The sequence below is a fragment of the Oncorhynchus kisutch genome, linkage group LG16 (assembly GCF_002021735.2).
Source record: "Oncorhynchus kisutch isolate 150728-3 linkage group LG16, Okis_V2, whole genome shotgun sequence".
NCBI classification, from domain to species: domain Eukaryota; kingdom Metazoa; phylum Chordata; class Actinopteri; order Salmoniformes; family Salmonidae; genus Oncorhynchus; species Oncorhynchus kisutch.
Window position 1 is genome coordinate 38,916,107 of NC_034189.2, and position 19,377 is coordinate 38,935,483.

A 19,377-nucleotide genomic window follows, 5' to 3' on the forward strand; every position below is an offset into this window, starting at 1 on the left:
CTTGAGTGAAGGAGGCTTTGTTGCGGAATAGAAAGCCGACTCTTGATTTGATTTTCGATTGGAGATGTTTGATATGAGTCTGGAAGGAGAGTTTGCAGTCTAGCCAGACACCTAGGTACTTATAGACGTCCACATATTCTAGGTCGGAACCATCCAGGGTGGTGATGCTAGTCGGGCATGCAGGTGCAGGCAGCGACCGGTTGAAAAGCATGCATTTGGTTTTACTAGCGTTTAAGAGCAGTTGGAGGCCACGGAAGGAGTGTTGTATGGCATTGAAGCTTGTTTGGAGGTTAGATAGCACAGTGTCCAAAGACGGGCCGAAAGTATATAGAATGGTGTCGTCTGCGTAGAGGTGGATCAGGGAATCGCCCGCAGCAAGAGCAACATCATTGATATACACAGAGAAAAGAGTCGGCCCGAGAATTGAACCCTGTGGCACCCCCATAGAGACTGCCAGAGGACCGGACAGCATGCCCTCCGATTTGACACACTGAACTCTGTCTGCAAAGTAATTGGTGAACCAGGCAAGGCAGTCATCCGAAAAACCGAGGCTACTGAGTCTGCCGATAAGAATATGGTGATTGACAGAGTCGAAAGCCTTGGCGAGGTCGATGAAGACGGCTGCACAGTACTGTCTTTTATCGATGGCGGTTATGATGTCGTTTAGTACGTTTTGACTTAAAATGGTATGAAAAAGTATGGCAACACATGAAAAAATGGCAACTTGACAGAGCTTGAAGATTTTTTAAAATAATAATGTGCAAATATTGTACAATCCCAGGTGTGCAAAGCTCTTACCCAGAAAGACTCACAGCTGTAATCGCTGCCAATGGCGATTCTAACAAAACGTAATACAGCAAAATGTGGAATAAGTCAAGGGGTATGAATACTTTCTGAAGGCAATGCATGTTATATTATATTCTAGTCTCCAAAAGGGTTATTCGGTTGTCCCCATAAGATAACCCTTTTTGGTTCAAGGTTTTTGGTTCTTCAACCCTTTGAAGAACCCTGTTGGGTTCCATGTAGAATCCCCAAAAGGGTTCTACCTAGAACCAAAGGGGTTTCTTTAAAGGGTTCTCCTATGGGGACAGCCGAAGAACCCTTTCAGGTTCTAGATAGGAACTGTTTTAGTCTAGTCTTTTGTAGTCTAGTCTATTGTAGCAGTTTTTGATCACAATGGAATGGCCTACTCTAAGGGGACATTTGTATCTCGACTTTGTGCCTCATTGTACTACATGCAAGCTTTGGCAGGTGAACGCAAATGTGTAGACTTAAACTGAATGTGATAGATAACGTTATGCAGACATCAACTGACATTTTTTTACTGGTGACCACCTCATTAATGCTGACTGGTCTTTGATATGCTCATAAAGCACTTGTTAATATGGCCAGCTCCAGAGATTAGCTGGAGGAGGTTAAGTCCTTTCACTGGCTGTTCCTCTCATCAAATGGACTGCTAGGGCTTGACCTTGGCATTTCCACTGCTGCCTGTGCATTTAATGGTGACATTTCGGGAGATCGAGGGGATGACAATAAGTTCTCTCTGTGATTTGAGTCGTTCTCTCTGGTTTTCAGTCAGTGTTCAATTTTTTAAAACATTTTCTCTATGGGTCATATGTAAAAGGTTTATTCTCTTACCGATGATATCCCGACAGATATTAAGCATGAGAGGAGACGTTCACACTTACAGAACATATTGTATACACCCACTGGCTTTGACTTACCTTAATCGACGAGAGGCTACAACTTAGAGTTCTGGAATTCCCAGCATCGTATTTGTCTTTCTTAATTCTAGAATGTGATATAAATCTTTCAGGCATGGGAAGGAATGGATTTAGTATTCAACCGCAGCAGTGTGCTCAGGTCAAGTTTGAATTCTGTTAATGTCATACTAAGTTTGGTAATTAGCTCTCAGACATGGTACTGTGTGATTGTCAATTAATAATGCATGATGTATTTATCTTTTCTCCCCATAGTTTGATTTAAAAGTCTGACAGGGAGATGAGAGGATATCACTTTGCTGATTCTACAGTGTTGGGACACCATGTAAAGACGGATTACTAGGTTGTTATTTTAGACAGGAAACAGGAAAGTTACTGTTCTTCCAGTCTTTCTTGTTGACAGTAGCAGGCGTTTTATATGTAGTATGTAATGTCTTACTCTTTATCGGTCATCGACTCGTCTTCCTTAGAGGAAACTCAAGGGACCGACGATCACCATCACACACACCTGGCAATATGCAAAAACGTCAACATGGATCCCGTGTCGGAAACACTTTGCTTGTTTTACGCCTTCATGGACTGTCTTGTTGTTTCTGTGCCTAGATGAGAAGACATGCGGTCCTCATGAGTTCCGGTGCCAGAACAACAACTGTGTCCCGGAACACTGGAGGTGTGACGGACAGAGTGACTGTGGCGACAACACAGACGAACAGAACTGCAGTAAGTCCCTCCCTCGTCTTCGGTCTGTTTTGTGTTTTGCGCAATCATGTGACGTAGCAAAATGCTATCTTGTATCTGAAGCCTTCTCCAGAAATGACAATTGCGGCAAAATTGAAAGCGATTGTCTTGAGTATGATGCTGGATCATCTGACACACAAAAAAGAAAAGAGGAACGTTCAATGAAAATGCTTTAAAGGTTCAAATCCAGGTCAGGTTACATGACTGCGCAAAATACAGCCACCTAATATGACCACCAACAAATACTTCTGGTTGGTATGATGAGGAATGTCCTGGGGAAACATGCCTCACTGTCATGCGCCTAACATCACTGTCATTCCTTATTCCCTTACACCTCTCAGAGCAAGCCACCTGCCCCTCCAGGGACTTTGTGTGTGACAACGGAGAGTGCATCTCGGCTCGTTTCCATTGTGACGGTGACAGGGACTGTGCTGATAACTCTGATGAAAAAGGCTGTGAGACGCGCTCGTGCCCCGCGGACCAGTTCCAGTGTCTCAATCACCTCTGCATCTCCAACAAGTGGCTCTGTGACGGCCAGGAGGACTGTAAGACAGGGGAGGACGAGAGGAACTGCCAAGGACCTGGTATGAGCTCACAGACACGCTCGCACGGACACACACACGTACACATGCACACTCAACAGCATAGCTGTTGGGTATATGTTGGATAGCTGTTGCTGGCTGCGGCTGTAGGTGGGGACTTGCTTTCACTGTCTCACTCAAAACAACCGTGTTGATACTGCCCTCCGTTGGAAAGCATGCTTGTGTGTCACACATCTTGTGATAGGGGGACTGTTTGTTCGTCTGTGTTTGTTTGTGTTCAGCAACAGTTGCCGTTTGATGATGTCACCAGTAAGCGTAGATACAGTTGGCTCACTGTCTTGCATTGACAGCTAGAAAATAACCCTTAATACCTTTAGAAACCAACAGAGGTATTCCCACACGTGGACCAATTCTCCTTCGACAGCAATTACAGATTTCACTCCACTCTCATATATCCTGACTTTCACGTTTATTCGAAGATTCGTAATCCCTTTGTGCTTCATTGCATGAATTGAATGTATGCCAAACGTGAAGTCTTGTTGGAGGAATAAATGCAAGGCCAGAGTAGCTTCAAGGCACTTCAAATCTCGAGCAGATGGTTCGATATCAGCAAGCTGGTCTTCTCTCCTGTCTGCTAACCGAAGGTGTGAAATTAAAATGAGCTTTGTCTCTCTCACCGAGATGCCTCTGCCTGTCTGCCTGTCTGCCTGCCTGTCTGTCTGTCTCTCTGTCTGTGTCTGTCTGCCAATTCAATTGCTTTATTGGCATGATTTAACAATGTACACGTTGCCAAAGCATACTTTGGCAATGGAATGATTCATTAACAACATCATCAAAAATCATCAAGATTGTCACAGAGGAAAATCACTAAGAACAATAATCAAGGGTGTGGTGGATGGGGTTGTATGAGAAATATAAATCGCTAAGAAATAACACGAAGGCATGTGCAGGATTGTTGGTCTGTCTCTCTCTCTTTCTCATAACAACTAATTTTTTTACAAATATTTTAGCTGAGTACTTTCTTTATATATTGATGTGGAAAGTACATGTGGACAGCTGTGGCTGCACTTGCACTGTAAATCCCTCCAATTGGAAGGGCCACACCGTGACATGCATGAAAAAGCTTTTCCCCCCTCTCTCCCAGTGAGTCCAGATGGGAGCGAGACTGAATTGCTTTGATTGGTCCAAAGTGCTCCAAAAAATGCTAGGAATAGCACTCAGAATGAACAGTGTTGCACTTGTATACCAGGTGGTGTCGTGACCAGTTGAGAAGTATTTTCAACACCGGTTTAATGGGGATTGTCTATGTCATCAGCTTCTTTTATCTAATGTGGTCCTGCGCGGTTAAGTTGGTAAGAGCGTGGCGCTAGCATCATCGAGGTCGTGGGTTCAATAACTACGCGTAATACGAATGTATGCGCTCACTATACTGTAAGTGATTTTGAATAAAAGTGCTATGTTACCTGTTTCAGCGGTCCTTCCGTCCTGCGCCCTGAGTGAGTATGAGTGTGTCGGGGGAGGCTGTGTGTCGGCCCGCCTGAGGTGTGATGGCCAGAGAGACTGCTCAGATGGATCTGATGAGGTGAGTGCTCTCTGATGAAGCCCTGATTGTAGTCGCTGAGCCTCATCTGTGCGATAATGCAGGTTTCATGTCTGTTTGCCTTTTTTAATGTATGCCATTTGTTCTTAAGGTCATCAACATTGGAAAATGGGTCCTAATTATCTTGTGCCATATTTTCATGGAGAATCCCCATGAAATGGTGTTGAATGATGGCTAGCACTACTCATCTTTGTGTAAAATGTAAAGCCTGCTTTTGTCAATCAACATCCTTACCTCTCAAATACCTGGAGACAGGTAGTTTGGTCTTTTTTTTGCCCGTTTCCTCCAAACATCAGGGTCCCTTTAGGATCTCAGTGTAATTAAAACCATGCTCTTGGTTCAGAGTCAGTAGTTCACGTCCATGCAGTGGCAGCCTACCTCTTTTAATAAGGTCTTTCTCCACAGCCAACAGAGTCCCCTGGAGAGAGCAACGTCATCCTAGACTCATGCATTATATATTAAAGCAATTTCCCCAAAGGCCAAGTACATGTTGATTAATTCAACCCGTAACTCAGAGTTTGTAACATATCATTCTGTCATGTTTTGTAAAAAATCAAATGAGCATTTGATCTGAAAATGACAATGGTCATTGTCATTCTTCGTCTTCTTCTTCTACGCATACATCATAATGTAATGTTATGGCTTGGACAAGCCTTTTTGAGACCTGGCAGTGGAATGGTTTGGTGGCAGACAGGGGTGTGTGTGTTTGTTGTTCTTGAGGTGTGTGTGTATTGTGCCGACAGGTAGACTGTGTGAGGGAGTGCAGGGAGGATGAGTTCCTGTGCCTGAACCGAGCTCACTGCATCCCCAGCCGCTGGCACTGTGATGCCCTGCCTGACTGTGTGGATCACAGTGACGAGCATACCTGTGTCCAGGGTGAGCCTAGAACACACACGCATACACGCGCGCGCACACACACACTAACACACACACACACACACACTCACACACACACACACACACACACTAACACACACACTCTCACACACACACACACACACACTCTCTCACACACACACACACACACACACACACACACACACACACACACACACACACACACACACACACACACACTAACACACACACTCTCACACACACACACACACACACACACACACACACACACACAATGTTCTTTAAAACATGTGTGATGTATTATTCACTCAGTCAGTATTATGTTAAAACTGTGTGTCCATTGCGGTCTCCCTTCAGTCAGAGTGCTCTCTGTAATTGGGAGGAAAGGTTGATGGGTGCAGTGGTGTAAAAAAGTACCCAATTGTCGTACTTGAGTGAAAGTAAAGATCCCTTAATAGAAAATGAGTCAGGTTAAAGTGAAAGTCACCCAGTAAAATATTGATTGAGTAAAAGTCTAAAAGAATTTGGTTTTAAATATACTTAAGTATCTAAATAAATAATTGCTAAAATATACTTAAATATCAAAAGTAAAAGTATAATTCATTTCAAATACTTTATATTTAGCAAACCAGACAGTACTGATTTCTTGCTTTTTTAAATTTATGGATAGCCAGGGGCACACTCCAACACTCGGCCATTTACAAGCAAAGCACATGTGTTTAGTGAATCTGCCAGTTCAGAGGCAGTAGGGAGAGATGCACTTATCTCTCTCTTTCTATTTTCCTATTCTGCTAAGCATTCAAAATGAGTAGTTTGGGGTGTCAAAGACAATGTATGGAGTAAAAAGTACATTATTTTCTTTAGGAATGTAGTGAAGTAAATGTACATGTTATCTAAAATATAAAAAGGAAATTAGAGATACCTCCAAAAACTACTTAAGTAGTACTTTGAAGTATTTTTACTTACAGTAAGTACTTTACACCACTGGATGGGTGAGGCAAGTGGAAAGATGATTGCGGTATTAATCAATATAATGAGAAACAGCTGTTACCGCATCTTCTCAGAAAAGCATTCAAGCTCAACATATTGCAGAGGTGTGGACTCAAGTCACATAACTCTGACTCTAGTCACAAATTTCATGACTTGAGACTTGACTTGATAGAAAATAAAATAACTTGAGACTTGACTTCGACTTGGAGCCTCAAGATTCGGAACTCTGACTAGAGACTGATGACTTTAAATTATCTGGCCAGGTTCGTCAGTCATTTTGAGTCAGTCTTAGTGGATTACTTTCCAGGCAGTTAGACACAGTAGTCGCAGCATCGCACTTTCAAAATAAATCAAACGATTGGAACCGATTGGCTGGTGAGACACACACACTGTCCACTGATTGGACCAGCAAATGGTCAATCAACACAGGTTGGATGAGCTAGTGAACAGATTGCTAATTTGCTGTACAGCTATAGGATCGGGTGCAGCGCAGTGCCAAATTGTAGGGGGAGAGGATTGCCATAAATATGCAGCTCCCAAAAAATGTTTATTTGGCAAGCACACCATCAATGGGGCATCAAGCAACAATTACTAGAATAGGCCTACTGGTCTTTCAGTATGTCAATCATATTTATGGGACAAATCTTATTTTTGGTGGAAAAACAACATTTTGGTGAAAAATCATATTTAAGGGAAAAAAACATTTTGTTTCCTACTGTATTGTTTCTCTTGCAGCAGCCCACTCTTGCCGTGCGGATGAGTTTATCTGTACCAACACACTGTGTAAGCTTTACATCTGGGTGTGTGATGGAGAGGATGACTGTGGAGATAACTCTGATGAAGACTCGGACATGTGTGCTAAACTGCCGTGTCCACCGAGCAGACCCTACCGCTGTCGGAACGACAGGGTGTGTCTGCGCTCGGAGCAGGTGTGCAACGGAGTCGACGACTGTGGGGACCTCTCCGACGAAGAGGACTGTGGTGAGTTCAATCATATCTGTTCACTTTCTTTACTTAATCATTCAGATGATCACAAATTACCCAGAATCACTGAGCTCCTCTGTTTCGGTCTACGTGTTTTATTTCACCTTTATTTTAGCTGGGAGTCCCATTAAGACCAATATCTATTTTACAAGGTAGTCCTGTACATCCACAATTTACAAATATAACATCATACAAACATTCATGATTACAAATCATACTCAAGAGGAACAATCCCATTTGTTAGCAAAGAGGTCCCCAATCAATCCTTTGAACTGCTCGAGACGCACCATTACATCTAGTTATATAGCTGACTAATGGCTATTGTGTGTGCACGCACGCACGCACGCACACGTCCATCGTTGTTAGTGTAACAAATGGAGATAGCAATAGACTAGCTATGGTGTTGAAACATGCCTGTTCTGTCTTTGGCCCCATGGCTGTTACCTTCTCCCCCTTGCTTTTCCTGGATCCTGGATTTGAAGATGTGATCCGGACCCCAAGGCCCTGTGGTAAGGTGGAGTTCACCTGCAGCAACCATCGCTGCATCCCGCAGGAGCTGCAGTGTGACCTGTTCGATGACTGTGGAGACGGGGGCTCGGATGAACAGGACTGTAAAGGTGGTACGTGGCTTCTAAAGTCCCTCGCTCTTCCTTTGTCTCTCTATCTCTCTTTCTATCAAAATATCGATATCGATCTCGATCTGTCTTTGTCTCTCTCGCTCTCTGTATCTGTCTCTGTCTCTCACCTTCTCTGTATATATCTGTCTCTCTCTCTCTATGCCTGTCTGTCTCTCTCTGCACATTTCAGTTCATGTTCAGTTCATTTCAGTACTCCCAAGAAAGATTGTATCAGGAAAGAAGGCAAGATAGGTCCTACAAAATCTTCCAAATAAATGCTCTCTCCTGGATCGAACAGTCTCAAATAAAAACAAAGCTGAAATAAAACCATAAAATAATGCATTCTAGCCCCTGATTTTGGGCACTGTCAGCATTTGGGGCGGCAGGTAGCCTAGTAGTCAGAGCATTGGGCCAGTAACCAAAAGGTTGCTGGATTGAATCCCCGAGCTGACAAGGTAAAAATCTGTTATTCTGAACAAGGCAGTTAACTCAGTTCCTCAGTAGGCTGTTGTTGTAAATAAGAATTTGTTCTTAACTAACTTGCCTGGTTAAATAAATAAAAAATCTGTGCACTCAGGGTATGTTTATTCCCAGCACGTAGAGTACTCTATTTACAAAAGCTGAATGAGAGAGAAAAGGGCTGTGCTAATGGATGTTTTTATTATTCAAATCACCATGTTACACTCTTAGAGAAAAATATATGAAAGGGTTCTTCGGCTGTCCCCATAGGAGAACCCTTTCAAGAACCCTTATTGGTTCCAGGCCGAACCCTTTTGGGTTCCATGTAGAAAACCAAAAACGGCTTTACCTGGAACCAATAAGGGTTCTTCTATGGGAACAGCCGAAGAGCCCTTTTCGGGACCATTTTTTCTAAAGAGTGCACAAACAGCATCCAACTTCCACCATATAATGATGTGTTATTGTGATGTCCGTGTTTTATACAGTGGTTTCCGAGGAAGGAGTATGTGGAGAGAGAGCGGGTCTATGTGGAGATGACGCATTCTGCAATGATACAGGAACCGATTCACTCTGTCAGTGCAAGGCCGGCTTTCAGAGGAGCCAGACGACGAGGCAGTGTGAAGGTACAGTACGGTGATGATGTCGCCTTTGACCTTCTCCGTCTCCGGGTTTTCTTTGGTATTCACTTGCTGCTGAGAGTTTGAAACGTTACTTCGCCTTTCGAAATAGAGAGCAGACAGCGAGAAGGCCACACTTCACAGTACATGTCTGTGATTATCACTGCAGAAAAGCTCTGATAGCTCCTGTTCACCGGACAACGGCAATGCGCAACGTAGCTACTCTGCCTTTGCTTTCTTTTGGATAAATGTGTCGGGCGAGTTTTAGATATGAACCATCAGAGATAGAGTTTGTACTACTCCTAAGAGGTTATCCCTGTGTATTGAAGGACAGAGCTCAGACAGAATTGTGGCGAAAGCTCTTTTGATTATTTGTGGCTTGATGGGAATTATAGCCTTCATTCTTTGTCTTTTTCTCAGAGATCAATGAATGCCTTCAGTTTGGCATGTGCTCTCACTACTGTACAAATACTAAAGGATCCTTCAAATGCACGTGTGACCGTAACTTTAAAGAAATCGATGGTGAATGTATAACCAAAGGTAAGAGCTTACCATTACTATTTTGATGACACATACAGTACATAATCAGATGCATGACAATTTGATATGCACACATCACATCGAAATTCTACTTAATTATGCTTGATGCATCATAATTATTCTGATTGCTACGATCTGTTTTGATTATGCTAATGCTAATTATGCTAATATGCGAATTGTGTAGTCTGGAATGTACACTCTTTATTTATATAATTTCCTTTGTGTTTTTTCTTCTACCTTAATGAACTCGACGGGCAGGACCAGAGGATCAAGTGCTCTACGTTGCTAATGACACTGAAATCCGAAGTTTTGTCTATCCGTTTAAGCAGAGCCACGGACAGAAACTGCATCCTCGCATCGAGGACAATGCTAAAATCATTGGGATGGACGCTCTTTTTCACCGACACAAGTTTGTCTGGGCCACACAGTTTAACCCTGGTGGAATGTTTTACAAAGATATCGTAGACAGAAGTCTCACTAAGTCAAATAGCGGAATCATAGTAAGTAAAGGGTTTGTATTATTATTATTATATTATAAACTAGGTAGTTCAAGCCTTGATTGCTGATTGGCTGAAAGCCGTGGTATATTAGACCATATACACTCTAAATATGCTCCCAACAATTCAAATAGTCATAGTAAGTAAAGGTTTTGAATGGGCTGGCGGAGGGTTATTACTTCATGTAATCATTGTTATTACTGTATCTGAATGTTTTTGTATCTGTTAATTCACACTCTAAATATGCTCCCAACAATTTAGTTGTACCCGTTAAATTGTTGGGAGCATCATTTAGTGTGTGACTTTATTTTTTTATACAGTTTACCCTCAGTCAGCACCTCTAAACATTTTAGGGTTTGCTTTAACATATTCATCTGTTCCATATTAACAGTGTTGGGATTAGTTACTTGAATAGGTAATATATTACTTTGTGGAAAGTAAATGCATTATATTACTCATTATAGTACTTTGTGATACTTTCATGAAACAAATCTCTAACTCTCGCAGTTTGTTTGACAGTCAGAGGGAGCAAGGCGAGCCGTGCACGTTCTATCAAATATATAGGCTACTTTCTAACTCAGATTTGATCACTAATTTCTCATTTCATCTATGGCGATGCTTTACTTTTTTGTTGTGAACAATAATTATTTTGTTTTTCTTGCAAGTCCTAGACAATTACAGTTTCAAGATACCAAACTGATACCAATATGTACATACCAATATGTACAGGGGGAAAAGAAACAAACAAGATACAAACAAAACAGATTAAATACATATGTTTCAGTGTTTACAAATGCAGTCAGTCTATTCACGTTTGATTCTCAAAGGCTACCAACCCAGAGCCACATAGGAAAACAGATTGTTTAAAAAGACAGAGAAGGACAATGCTATCTCCCATCCACAAGACCAAACATTGTTGTTAAATTAGCTCTTGCAAGTGGGACATAGCATGTGACCAATTGACCAGAGTTTCTGGCTTGGCCCCGCACAATCTGGCAGTGGCTCTTTCCAGCTGTGCAATGTCCAAGTACATAAGCAACCAAAATCTGTAAAGGGCAATACCCGGTTCAAACCAATTCCTTAGAATAGTTTTTTTGCCTGCTGTTATTGCAGCCATAACAATCCGCATCTCTTGATAAGATAAGGAAATGCTAGGGCTACAACCAAGCAAGAGGAGGGATGGTATGTGCAGGTATGTTCCTGCCTTGAATAACATTTATAATAATAACAACATAAACCCAAAGAGTCTTCACTGGTACACAGCTCCAAAATATATGCATATAATTGCCCACCTCAGATTGGGGACATTCATTACCTCAATTATTTCAATAAAGAGTGGTAGCCTGGTTTATGGTCCTGTAGGTTTTCAACACTGTATGGAGTCCGAGATAAAAAATAAAAAAAAATAAAAAAATATATATATATATATATATATATTAAATAAATTTGGTACCAAACAGTCAATCTATTTTTTGCAATCGATCCCATAAAAGATGAGGCAGTATCAAATCAAATCAAATCAAATTTATTTATATAGCCCTTCGTACATCAGCTGATATCTCAAAGTGCTGTACAGAAACCCAGCCTAAAACCCCAAACAGCAAGCAATGCAGGTGTAGAAGCACGGTGGCTAGGAAAAACTCCCTAGAAAGGCCAATACCTAGGAAGAAACCTAGAGAGGAACCAGGCTATGTGGGGTGGCCAGTCCTCTTCTGGCTGTGCCGGGTGGAGATTATAACAGAACATGGCCAAGATGTTCAAATGTTCATAAATGACCAGCATGGTCGAATAATAATAAGGCAGAACAGTTGAAACTGGAGCAGCAGCACAGTCAGGTGGAAGTTGAAACTGGAGCAGCAGCATGGCCAGGTGGACTGGGGACACCAAGGAGACATCATGTCAGGTAGTCCTGGGGCATGGTCCTAGGGCTCAGGTCAGTTGAAACTGGAACAGCAGCATGGCCAGGTGGACTGGGGACAGCAAGGAGTCATCATGTCAGGTAGTCCTGGGGCATGGTCCTAGGGCTCAGGTCCTCCGAGAGAGAGAAAGAAAGAGAGAAGGAGAGAATTAGAGAACGCACACTTAGATTCACACAGGACACCGAATAGGACAGGAGAAGTACTCCAGATATAACAAACTGACCCCAGCCCCCCGACACATAAACTACTGCAGCATAAATACTGGAGGCTGAGACAGGAGGGGTCAGGAGACACTGTGGCCCCATCCGAGGACACCCCCGGACAGGGCCAAACAGGAAGGATATAACCCCACCCACTTTGCCAAAGCACAGCCCCCACACCACTAGAGGGATATCTTCAACCACCAACTTACCATCCTGAGACAAGGCTGAGTATAGCCCACAAAGATCTCCGCCACGGCACAACCCAAGGAGGGGGGCGCCAACCCAGACAGGATGACCACAACAGTGAATCAACCCACTCAGGTGACGCACCCCCTCCAGGGACGGCATGAGAGAGCCCCAGCAAGCCAGTGACTCAGCCCCTGTAATAGGGTTAGAGGCAGAGAATCCCAGTGGAAAGAGGGGAACCGGCCAGGCAGAGACAGCAAGGGCGGTTCGTTGCTCCAGAGCCTTTCCGTTCACCTTCCCACTCCTGGGCCAGACTACACTCAATCATATGACCCACTGAAGAGATGAGTCTTCAGTAAAGACTTAAAGGTTGAGACCGAGTTTGCGTCTCTGACATGGGTAGGCAGACCGTTCCATAAAAATGGAGCTCTATAGGAGAAAGCCCTGCCTCCAGCTGTTTGCTTAGAAATTCTAGGGACAATTAGGAGGCCTGCGTCTTGTGACCGTAGCGTACGTGTAGGTATGTACGGCAGGACCAAATCAGAGAGATAGGTAGGAGCAAGCCCATGTAATGCTTTGTAGGTTAGCAGTAAAACCTACAAAGTATTTTTACAGTATTTTGCTTTATCCCAGAATAAGGATCCCAGAATATTAATGCCCATGATTTTGGTAGTGTATTCCTATGTCCTTAAAGAATGAAGTTGGGGGAGGAAGTTAATTAATACCGGGGAGTATATTCATTTGAATAACCAAAACACTCACATAAAGAGTAACACAAAATGGACACCATCTACTTAGAGCTTTATTTTCTCGAATGTTGCACTAAAATTCTCATTAACTATGACTTTCAAATTGGATTGATTTGAAATGCCCAGTTATGTAAATCCCTAAATTGATAGGTACAGAGGGTAATGTGACTTGTTTGGCTGTGGGGTTTAGAGGCATACAGTATAGCCAGAGAAGGAGACAAATTCTTTAAAGAGGTCAAGTACGGGTGATATACTGTGCATTCAGAAAGAATTTAGACCCCTTGACTTTTTCCACATTTAGTTACGTAACAGCATTTATTCTGAAATGTATTAAATCGTTCTTAATCCTCATCAATCTACACATAATACCCCATAATGACAAATCAAAAACAGGTTTTTATACATTTTTGCAAATGTATAAAATAATGTAAGCTGAAATATCACATATACATAAGTATTCAGGCCCTTTACTCAGTACTTTGTTGAAGCACCTTTGGCAGCGATTACAGTATCAATTCTTCTTGAGTATGACACTCCAAGCTTAGCACATCTGTATTTTGGCAGTTTCTCCCATTCTCTCCAGATCCTCTCAAGCTCTGTCAGCTATTTTCATGTCTCCAGAGATGTTCGATCGGGCTCTGGCTGGGCCACTCAAGAACACTCAGACTTTCCCGAAGCCACTCCTGTGTTTTCTTGGCTGTGTGCTTAGGGTTGTTGTCCTGTTGGAAGGTGAACCTTTCCCCAAGTCTGAGGTCCTGAGCGCTCTGGAGCAGGTTTTCATCAAGGATCTCTCTGTACTTTACTCCATTCATCTTTCCCTCGATCCAGACTAGTCCCTCAGTGCTTGACGCTGAAAAACATCCCTACAGCATCATGCTGCCACCACCATGCTTGACTGTAGGGATGGTGCCAGGTTTCCTCCAGACGTGGCACTAGGCATTCAGGCCAAAGAGTTCAATCTTGGTTTCATCAGACCAGAGAATCTTGTTCATCATGGTCTGGGAGTCTTAAGGTGCCTTTTGGTAAACTCCAAGCGGGCTGTCATGAGCCTTTTACTGAGGATTGGCTTCCATCTAGCTACTCTACCATAAAGGCCTGATTGGTTGAGTGCTGCAGAGATGGTTGTCATTCTGGAAGATTCTCCCATCACAACAGAGGAACTCTGGAGCTCTATCAGAGTGACTATCGCGTTCTTGGTCACCTCCCTGACCCAAGGCCCTTCTACCCCGATTACTCAGTTTGGCCTTGTGGCCAGCTCTAGGAAGAGTCTTGGTGGTTCCAAACTACTTCCATTTAAGAATGATGGAGGCCACTGTGTTCTTGGGGACCTTTTTTTGTACCCTTCAACAGATCTGTGACTCAAAACAATCCTGTCTCGGAGCTCTACAGACAATTCCTTTGACCTCATGGCTTGGTTTTTGCTCTGACATGCACTGTCAACTGTGGGACCTAATACAGTTGAAGTCAGAAGTTTACATACACTTAGGTTGGAGTCATTAAAACTCATTTTTCAACCACTCCACAAATTTCTTGTTAACAAACTATTGTTTTGGCAAGTCGGTTAGGACATCTACTTTGTGCATGACACAAGTCATTTTTACAACAATTGTTTACAGACAGATTATTTCACTTATAATTCACTATTATCACAATTCCAATGGGTCAGAAGTTTACATACACTAAGTTGACTGTGCCTTGAAACAGCTTGGAAAATTCCATAAAATTCCAGTATGTCATGGCTTTAGAAGCTCCTGATAGGCCAATTGACATTATTTGAATCAATTGGAGGTGTACCTGTGGATGTATTTCAAGGCCCACCTTCAAATGCTGTGCCTCTCTCAAAAGAGATCAGCCAAGACCTCTGAAAAAATGGAAACCTCCACAAGTCTGGTTCATCCTTGGGAGCAATTTCCAAATGCCTGAAGGTCCCACGTCCATCTGTACAAACAATAGTACGCAAGTAAAAACACCATGGGACCACACAGACGTCATACCGCTCAGGAAGGAGACACGTTCTCTCTCCTAGAAATGAATGTACTTTGGTGCGAAAAGTGCTAATCAATCCCAGAACCACAGCAAAGGACCTTGTGACGATGCTGGAGGAAACAGGTACAAAAGTATCTATATCCACAGTAAAACAACTCCTATATCGACATAACCTGAAAGGCCTCTCAGCAAGGAAGAAGCCACTGCTCCAAAACCACCATAAAAGCCAGACTATGGTTTGCAACTGCACATGGGGACAAAGATCGTACTTTTTGAAGAAATGTCCTCTGGTCTGATGAAACAAAAATAGAACTGTTTGGCCATCGTTATGACCATCGTTATGTTTGGAGGAAAAAGGGGGAGGCTTGCAAGTCGAAGAACACCATCCCAAATGTGAAGCATGAGGCTGGCAGCATCATGTTGTGGAGGTGATTTGGTGCAGGAGGGGCTGGTGCTCTTCACAAAATAGATGGCATCATGAGGTGGGAAAATTATGTGGATATATTGAAGCAACATCTTCAACCAGGGAGTCTTCAATAAGACAGTCAGGAAGTTAAAGCTTGGTCGCAAATGGGTCTTCCAAATGGACAATGACCCAAAGCATACTTCCAAAGTTGTGGCAAAATGGCTTAATTATGGATAGGTGGGACGGTAGCGTCCCACCTGGCCAACGTCCGGTGAAATGGCAGAGCGCCAAAGTCAAATTAAATTACTATAAATATTACATTTTTGTGAAATCACAAGTGCAATACATCAAAATAAAGCTTAACTTGTTGTTAATCCAGCCAAGGTGTCACATTTCAAAAAGGCTTTACGGCAAAAGCAAACCAATGGAATTATCTGAGGACAGTGTCCAGCACACAAATGCATAACAAATCATTTTCAACCAGGGAGTTGAGACACGAAAGTCAGAAATAGCGATATAATATATGCCTTACCTTTGAAGATCTTCTTCTGTTGGCACTCCAAAATGTCCCAGTTACATTATAAATGTTTTTTTGTTCGATAAATTCCTTCTTTATATCCATAAAAACTCAGTTTAGCTGGCGCGCTTCAGTCAATAATCCACTCGGTTTCTCTCCGTCAAAATGCATACAAAATGAATCCCAAACGTTACCAATGAACTTATCCAAACAAGTCAATAAACATTTATAATCCATTCTTAGGTACCCTAATACGCAAATAAACAATACAATTTAAGACAGAGAATCGTTATTGTCTTTACCGGAGATTAACAAAAAGAGCGCGCTCTCTCGGCCATGCTCTGTTAAGTTCTGTTATACTCACAGACATTATTTAAACAGTTTTAGGAACTTTAGAGTGGTTTCCATCCAAATCTACCAATTACATGCATATCCTAACTTCTGTTCCTGAGTAGCAGGCAGTTTACTTTGGGTACGCTTTTCATCCGGACATCAAAATACCGCCCCCTATCCCAAAGAAGTTAACCTCTATCGGGTGACGATTGAGCTAATGTGATTAGCATGACATTGTAAGTAACAAGAACATTTCCCTGGACATAGCCATGTCTTATATGGGCAGAAATCTTAAATTCTTGTTAATCTAACAGCACTGTCCCATTTACAGTAGCTATTACATTGAAAAAATACCAGGCTATTGTTTGAGGAGAGTGCACAACAAAAAAACGTATCAGGGCAACTGGTTTGATACATTCACATCTGAAGGTAAATAATGTACTTACCTTCAGTAATATTGCTCTGATTTGTCATCCTGAGGGTCCCAGAGATAAAAATGTAGCGTAGTTTTGTTTGATAAAATCCATTTTTATATTCAAATGTAGCAACTTGGTTCTACAGTTTGAACCCCTGCTGCCCCCCCCCCCCCCCCCCCCCCCCCCATCTAGATGTGTGAAGGTTACTGTCTCTTCTGTAGGGAAGCTAATTATCCATAATTTATGACATTCCTGGGAGTGTGTAAACTGACATTTTTTTATTGTATGTTCTCTATAGTTATGTACTTGAAAATGTATCAATTGACCAATTCGGCACATTTGGGCAGACTTGATACAACATTTTGAACAGTAATGTAATGGTTCATTGGATCAGTCTAAAACCTTTCACATACACTGCTGCCATCTAGTGTCCAAAATCTAAATTGAGCCTAGACTCCTAAGTGATATAATTGCTTTTCTCTTGCATTTCAAAGATGATGGGACAAAAAATGTGAAACGCATTTGTTTCTTTCTTTGTATTATATTTTACCAGATCTAATGTGTTATATTCTCCTACATTCATTTCACATTTCCACAAACTACAAAGTGTTTCCTTCTAAATGGTATCAAGAATATACATATCCTTGCTTCAGGTCCTGAGCTACAGGCAGTTAGATCTGGGTATGTCATTTTAGGCGAAAACTGATCCTTAAGAGGTTTTTAAGAGAAAGGGAAGGAGGTTCCTAGGAATTTAAAAGGACAACATCTTCCTATAGTCTTTAGGAAACCCAGAAGTATCCTTCTTTGAATAAAAAGTAGTTAAAGTATCATTGATTAATTTGAGAGGGAAGGGTACAAAGTTCACCGTTTATTGTCCCTAATGACATCAATAGATGACAAATGTTCAGTTTGCTTCAGTTTCATTGCCAAGAGCCTACTCAGTCTATTAGTTTTCTCATAGTCATTCTGTCTCGCTTTCAAATGAATAAATTCTGCCCTAGAACTAGTCACCATCTTTTTCTCAGTTTTATCTCTGAGTTACTCTCAGAGTTATCTCTGCCCATCTTTGTTACTTCCAATAATGTATGTGGGCCGACCCCTGGTTGTGCAGTTACTCTCAGAGTTATCTCTGCCCATCTTTGTTACTTCCAATAATGTATGTGGGCCGACCCCTGGTTGTGCATTAACCTGTAAGAAATCATTAATGCCAGTCAAAATGTAGTTTAAGAATTCCATACCACCATTTCTTAAATCTTGTGAATCCTGGAGAAATCTCAAAATAAATTGATAATGAATGGTCAGATAACAGCATAGCTAAAATCTCTGCATGGGATGTACATTTCAGAAAAACAGGGGAGGTGAAGACATAATCAATAGGTGAGAAAGACTGATGATGGGGAGAAAATAAGATCATCTCTAGTACAAGGATTTCTTAGGGGCCAGGCATCCACAGTGTTCATGTCATCTAAAAAGGTCTTAATATAATTTGAAGGTGCCCAGAGTGCCAAGATATTAGCACTGATGATATTAATAGTAGGATCTAGAGTCAAGTTAAAATCTCCCCCAAGGATGGTCACTGAGTCTGGGAAGTCTAACAATTTAAGCTTCAGGTCTTCAAAAAAGGATTTATCAAAGCATTTGGTGCGTAAATGGCGGACAAACATAATGTAGTGCCATTAATAGTAACAGAGGAAAAGCAATACTGTTCATCAATGTCTCCCCCAGAGACCCCCACCTTCATATTAAGATTCCTCTTAATTACTTCGGTTTTGTTTGGGGCACAAGAGGAGGCTATTATCTTATAAAATATGTTCTGAAGTCTATTGATATCAGTGGCTTTCAAATGGCTCTACTGTAGTAGCCTAAATCAATATTATTGCATTATAAGTACTCTAAACAAGTTAAGACGAATCAAATCAAAACAAATGTATTTGTCACATGCGCCGAATACAACAGGTGTAGACCTTACAGTGAAATGCTTACTTTACAAGCCCTTAACAAAAAGTGCAGTTGAAGAAAGTCTTAAGAAAATATTTACCAAATAAACTAAAGTAAAAAATAAAATAACAATAACGAGGCTATATACAGGGGGTACCGGTACCGAGTGAATGTGCGGGGGTACAGGTTAGTTGAGGTAATTTGTACATCCAACAATGCAGTTTTAAGAAAAATAAGTGTAAGAAAAAAATAAAAATATCTTAAAAATATTTAAAACAAAATAACAGTAGTGAGGCTATATACAGGGGATACTGGTACAGAGTCAATGTGCGGGGGCACAGTTTAGTCTATCCATGAGTCAGCTTGAGATGTAAATATATCCAAGAGCCAGACATTTGAAAACACTTTGCACAGAGTTGAGATAGAAATACTGTTTAGAGAGACACATAAATTAAAAACATGACATAAAACTCCAAATTAATCGTGCAGACTACAATTGTGAATGCATACAATTCTATAGTATTAAAATGTATTTAAATTAACCAACATAAAAAAATATAT

At 41.7% G+C, this 19,377-nt stretch overlaps 1 protein-coding gene across 1 annotated transcript in view; it reads left to right on the forward strand.

Moving 5' to 3' along the window:
- LOC109890441 (low-density lipoprotein receptor-related protein 1B) overlaps window positions 1–19,377 on the forward strand; it is a 160,703-nt gene that overhangs the window by 115,977 nt on the left and 25,349 nt on the right. The window contains exons 67-75 of the mRNA XM_031792245.1: window positions 2,325–2,441; window positions 2,801–3,043; window positions 4,474–4,583; window positions 5,345–5,477; window positions 7,185–7,430; window positions 7,916–8,053; window positions 8,995–9,132; window positions 9,547–9,666; window positions 9,925–10,166. Coding sequence (XP_031648105.1) covers window positions 2,325–2,441; window positions 2,801–3,043; window positions 4,474–4,583; window positions 5,345–5,477; window positions 7,185–7,430; window positions 7,916–8,053; window positions 8,995–9,132; window positions 9,547–9,666; window positions 9,925–10,166 — 1,487 coding nt within the window. The remainder of the gene's footprint in view (window positions 1–2,324; window positions 2,442–2,800; window positions 3,044–4,473; window positions 4,584–5,344; window positions 5,478–7,184; window positions 7,431–7,915; window positions 8,054–8,994; window positions 9,133–9,546; window positions 9,667–9,924; window positions 10,167–19,377) is intronic.